Consider the following 6,088-nt stretch of genomic DNA (forward strand, 5'->3'; position numbering starts at 1 on the left):
AAAAAAAAAGTAACAATAATACTTTAAAACACAATAACTTTATAAAATGTAAATTTTTAGAAAAGCAAATACTGTATAAGAGTTTAGAACATTTATTTTGTAAAATAAACATAATTTCTGAAAGTAAACGCGTTAACAGCATTTAAATATTCAGTGTTAATAGAAATTTCATGTATTTATTTTTCTTGAAGCAATGACGAAGTAAATTGCAAATCTGTTATTTACACAGCATATTTTGTTTAATGATATTTGGTTAGCCAAATTATTAAACCAAAATATGAGACTGAGAAATTTATAAAGAATGTAATATTTATTAAAGTGTAACGCGATATATTGAAATATTTATCGTTACTGAAACTTATTAATTAATCTACAACCTTTATGAACAGCATAATTCAAGATCGAAGTGATTTACTATCTTATTAATTAGAAACATCAATAAACACGATAATAAATGAAAAATTAGAAGTGTGTAAGATTACTAAAATATATCATTAGTTTACTTCTAACAAAACCACTAAAACCACTAATACCTTTGTACACAAACTAGTAAATCAGGCAATTTTTTACTTATTTTTTTTTAATTTAAAAGCTGAATTTTCACTTAACAAGAAACAAACTTAATTCAGAAATAAATTTATAAAATTAGATTTTTTTATACATTATCTTTTGTATTAAAATTCAAATCAAATATTTTGAAAAATTCACTTTTATTTATCTTATTTAACATACCTGAGAATTCAATAGAAATAGAAAGAGCAACAAAAAAGAAAGGAATTAAATTCCAAACATATTTTGAGTTCCTTCACCCAAAATTTCGTTAAATTTTAATTTAGTTAACATTATTAACATAATTTAAATAAAATGGAAAATTTATAAATTATATTAATTTAGTGGTTTAATTAGGAAATTTAGAAAGTGTAAAAAAAATAAATAAAGCTTTAGTAATACTGTATAACAATACTAATGATTTGTTAGTTGAATGTTGGTTTACGCTTCTTATATATAAAAATTCTATAATTTTTTATTAAATATTTATAAGTTTATCCATCTCTTTCACTAGAAAATTTCTACTATACTTGTTTAAATAATCTCTAAAAAACATTTAAATTTATATTTGAAAGGTAAATTTCAAGTAGTGGAGCATTCAACAATACTGATTAATAAGATTATTCATGTTTTTATTGTCTACTCAATTTGCAGGAACATTAAATATCGAATTATAAAATATAATAATAAATTATGTTTTTATATTAAAACATAGTGAAGAATCGCCATTAAGATGTAATAAGACGTGTTTTGCAATCATAAGCATATTTTCAGAAAATGATAATTACCTAAAAATGAGGGATAAATATCAAAATTTTATAATTTTATAGCTGGAACAGGTTTAAGTTGAAAATTTAGCTTTAAAATGTCTATAATAATTATACTAGAAAGGGTTTTAAATATAAAATTGAGTACATTTATATAATTTTATTACATTTCAGCATTCTGAATACTGTCAGTAATATGATCCCATCTTCATTAAAAATGAATGAAACTTATTATTTTTATTAAAAATTTAAATTACTAAAGTAATGTCATTTTTCTAAGAGCGAAATCTTGACCTCGGTATAGTAAATTTTCCATTTATTTTTCTTCAGACGGTCATTTGTAGATATTGTAATACTAAATGTCCTTTTTTGGAACGGAAATTCATTTTACTCCTTCGAAATTTCGTCTCTTCTGTTCCTTATATTATACTTATTAAAAAAGGGAAGAAATTTCAAACAGGAAGTATTAAAAAATTTACATCGTTTAGCTATAAACCTTAATGATGCGTTATAACGAGGTGCTTAACAAGGAAACTAGCATAAAAAAAGGTTACGTTCTCATATGACAAACTTTTGCCTCTTATCCAGAACAATAACAAGTAAATCTTAGAAACTGTTACGCATCAACCAGACAGAAAACCCTTTATACCAAATATCTTCCTCCTATTGTTTCTTCTTTAACCGACATTACAAATCGATAATTCAGTTTAGTTATACTGCTATAAGGTAGCAGTAATAAAAGGCGATTTATATAAAATACGATGCAAAAACTCGAAATAAAAGGACATCATTTTTATTACAAGACAAAAAATATAGCAGTAACTTTCTAAAACAAAATTTCGAGTGCGGCTGCTATATATAAGCTCAATGTAAGGCAATAACTCGTTAAATCAGTCTGCCACTTAACTTTCCTTTTCATAAGATGGGGAAAAAAAACGTAAGATTTTCATAAGTTTTTTGGGTAGCCAACCATTTTATCTGGAAGAGAAGATAATATGACGTAACTTATGTCACTGTAACCGGGTGTAACAGCAACTGCTGCAATTTACGATGTCCGATGGTCCCAACAGTTATTATTTACCTCCTCCTCTTACCGAACGCCACTCTAATTACATCCCTCTTTATTATTCGAATATATCAAGCTTATGTGTCTAATATCTGAGTAAAACAAGAAAACATTATGGTTTTAAGAGAACACAATCTGTCACGTGATCTAACCAATATATTATATATTGAAAGTGTTTTAAACTGAAGTAATTAAGTATGATATAGGGCACATTCATTGAGTAAAATTTCTATTCTCAAATAAATTACAATAATTTTTAAACAATTATCTTTTAAAATTCTAGCTATTGTATATAACAATAAAGAAACGATCAATTTTAATATTTTTTTTTATTAATAAATATCTAAATATTTATTCTCTCTCCCTTATTTATTCTTATGTTTCTAATTGAGTTTAATTTAGTTACAAAAAGTTTTCAAAAAATGATTATGTTTATTTCGAACCCAATTAAATTATAAGCATAATTACATAAACTAGAAGTTACTGATAATTTTTATAGCTTTAATTATCGCCGAATTTTAGATCTGTTTATCAAATTTTTATAAAGTTTGGGTAAACATTATATGAGAGACAAATGGGTACTTTCTAACATATCAGATGTTTTAAAAGTAAACAAAGTGTCTTACAGTTTTGATAATTCTAGGATAAAATGTTATAAGATGTAGAGATTAAAAACTATTTTTTACATATTTTGTTATATTATTCATTTTATGTCTATTTTAAAGCAATCTTCCAGAATTTGTGCTTTAATTTTACGCATAAAAGTATAAATTATAGTTCTCGAGGGCACACTAACGTATATAATCTAAAGAATCTCATTATAAAGTTGCTTTTCTTGCACTTACCTGCTTTCCTATTGCCGTCTGTAAATAATAATAATATTATGTTAAATTTAAAAAAAAAAAAAGAAAACATCATTTATTTTAAAGATCATAAATATAGGATACTTTCTTTACAATATAGTTTTGAAATCATTTAAAATTTATGTACAGTAAGTTGTTTTGTCGTAAAGCTAAATAAATGTACCTTTAGACATAGGTGACAACATCAAAAGATTTACACAAGCCGCACCGTGTCCATGACCAAATACAGTAACATTGTGTGGATCCCCACCAAATTCTGCTACATTTTCTTGAATCCAATGTAGAGCTGCTATCTGATCCATAAGACCATAGTTACCTCTTGTTGTTCCATCTTTAACAGGAAGAAAACCTGAAAATAAAAAAATAACCATTTTATCCTGTCTTCGAAGATAGTATTTCGAACTTTATTTTGAAATTTAAATATAAACACTGTAAAAAAATTATCATATTTATTCAACATCTATATTACTATTTGTATTTATTTCAGTTTTTTTTTTTCTGTTTTTACATCGACTTCTGAGCTTTAATGTTCTATTAATGAAAGAATAAAATTAACAAACAGTAAAAAATAAATGTAAATTTAGTAAAAAAAATATTAAACTGATAAACTAATTTGTATTGAGAATTAAAAAAAAAACTGAAAANCTTCCTTAATCTCGAGAATGGAGTTAGATAGATGAAAGTCGAGACCAGATATGGAAAGATTAGAGAAGAGGCTCCGATTAACTTTATATGAACTTCCGATGCAAGCTGGAAGTCACTTTTTTCCCGAAAGGAGTTAGTTAGATGCCCTACACGACTCCTATGCTAGCAGGAAAATATGATATACAGGGTCAAGACAGTACTAATTTGAAGTGAAGAGTATATATTTTAAATTAAATAAACTTAAAATATGATTAAAAATTACAGCCCGGCATTGTGACGATGTCACAATAAATAATTGCTCGTTAATTGTAAAATGAAAAGTATTATGTTAAATTAATTAAAGTGTTAAAAGGTAGACAATATTCATGTGAAAGTTTTGGAAAAAAATTATAAAATTTTCCGAATATTCAACAGAAACTTATTACTATAATAACAATCATTTTCAAAAATCTCTAGAGAAATATTGTGATTATTTGAAAAGCAAATAACAACCGATCAGTTGAGTAGATAATAAACGATTTAATATAGATAAATAAATTAATAATAATTAAACAAACATTTTATCCTTCAATAAACTTATTGTATGGTACGTAAATTGATCTCAATATATTATACATCTATTCCATTATCTGACAGATATAAAAAGTAAATTTAATATTGTCAATATTATCGCTTGAAGAAATGGTATTTGAACTGATTTAACGAATAAATTTCCTTTATTATGACTTCTACATAATTTGAGTATAACAAAGAATTACACAAATAACGGAACATTAGAAATTATATTCAATATAAAAATGAAAGAATGACTTTGGATCGAGAAGATTGCGTTGTATTACGAGAAATGTTTCTTTAAATGAAGAAAGGCATGTGGATATAAGTACAGAGTTATTATTGATGGTATTGCTGTAAGAATCTATAACATATATCATATTATCTACTGGAATGCTATTTATTAGATTTGGAAGATATTTATCCTGAAATAATTGTTATATACGAAATATGCGTAAAGAATTACAGAACATCAAACTTGATTAAGGAAATTAACTGAAAAAGAGCATATTGGCAGAGAGAAAGAGTCAAGGAAGATATATAACAATTTCAAATCCGGAGTCGTGGATAGATCTTCAGATAGAATTAGACAGATCCCAATGTAGACTTTGTGGTTTACGACAGCNTAATCTTCACTTTTTGTTACATCAATTTTGAATGTTCTGTTATAAAATATATTTATACTGTAGTATTTTTTTTCAAATTAAAAATAGAGAAGCCAAGCAAAGAAGCTGTAACACAATGGTTTTCAACAGGGATGTGGCAACGGCATTTCAGAGGTGCTGTGAAATGTAGTGCATGAGCAGAGATATAATACTGTATTACTGTGTTACTAAACTATGAAAAGTATAACGACTCTGCATTGAAAAAATTAGGAATACAACAATAAAAAATTTGCAACGTTGGGATGCCAGTATTAGAAAAAAATTGAAAACACTAACAAAATAAAAATGTCATATGACGTTGTAACGCTTTTATAATTTGTATTTTTATAATCTCTAATTTTTTGTAAAAGTTTCGAAAATTTCAAATAGATTAGATGTTTAAACTGTTATAATTTTCTAATATATGTTCTATCTGTATATATTGTATTCTACTTCGTAAGAACACGAAACTATTGTCTTTTGCATATGCAGACTAATGAACATTGGCTCCATTTTTATTGTGGAAAAGACTATTTCTTCTTTTAACAAATATTTACATTTCTTGAAATTTTTTAACACTTTATATACAAGTCAAATACATTTAAAAAATCCTACATTGAATCTATGTGTAATGTTAATATTAATAATTTTCTGTAATCAAATAGGCCTACCAGTTGCTGAAAGGATAAAACCACTGAACACTGGTAGTTTGTTGCGGGTTGGCGCCTCACCAACGGGATGGCTACGTGAAGTTTCCCGGGTTTTCTTCACGTGTCTAACACCTAAATAGGAGCTAGTTTTCCATAGAAAACCCTCCCGGGAGGCATCCTCCTTGATAGATTGCCCATGTGTTGCGTTGCCTTATTCAATCAATCCTACAAATCTCTAAACAAATAGACCTACAACTCAATTTACGCCTTTATTAGAAAATGTAAATATATACTAATATTTATAAATTTTTAAAAATTATTATTTATATTATATTTTATAAAAATATAAAAT

The 6,088-nt window shown here is 25.9% G+C and overlaps 1 protein-coding gene across 2 annotated transcripts in view; it reads right to left on the reverse strand.

Annotated features, from left to right (window-relative positions):
• LOC111640289 (neuroligin-4, X-linked-like) overlaps window positions 1–6,088 on the reverse strand; it is a 227,224-nt gene that overhangs the window by 67,488 nt on the left and 153,648 nt on the right. The window contains exons 3-4 of one of the 2 annotated variants that reach the window (XM_023386299.1): window positions 3,409–3,594; window positions 3,228–3,245 (exon numbers count right to left, since the gene is read on the reverse strand). In XM_023386299.1, coding sequence (XP_023242067.1) covers window positions 3,228–3,245; window positions 3,409–3,594 — 204 coding nt within the window. The remainder of the gene's footprint in view (window positions 1–3,227; window positions 3,246–3,408; window positions 3,595–6,088) is intronic. The other variant, XM_023386307.1, reaches the window with a different exon arrangement.

Source organism: Centruroides sculpturatus, unplaced genomic scaffold (assembly GCF_000671375.1).
Source record: "Centruroides sculpturatus isolate CEXI.00-Female unplaced genomic scaffold, Cexi_2.0 scaffold177, whole genome shotgun sequence".
Taxonomy (NCBI): Eukaryota; Metazoa; Arthropoda; class Arachnida; order Scorpiones; family Buthidae; genus Centruroides; species Centruroides sculpturatus.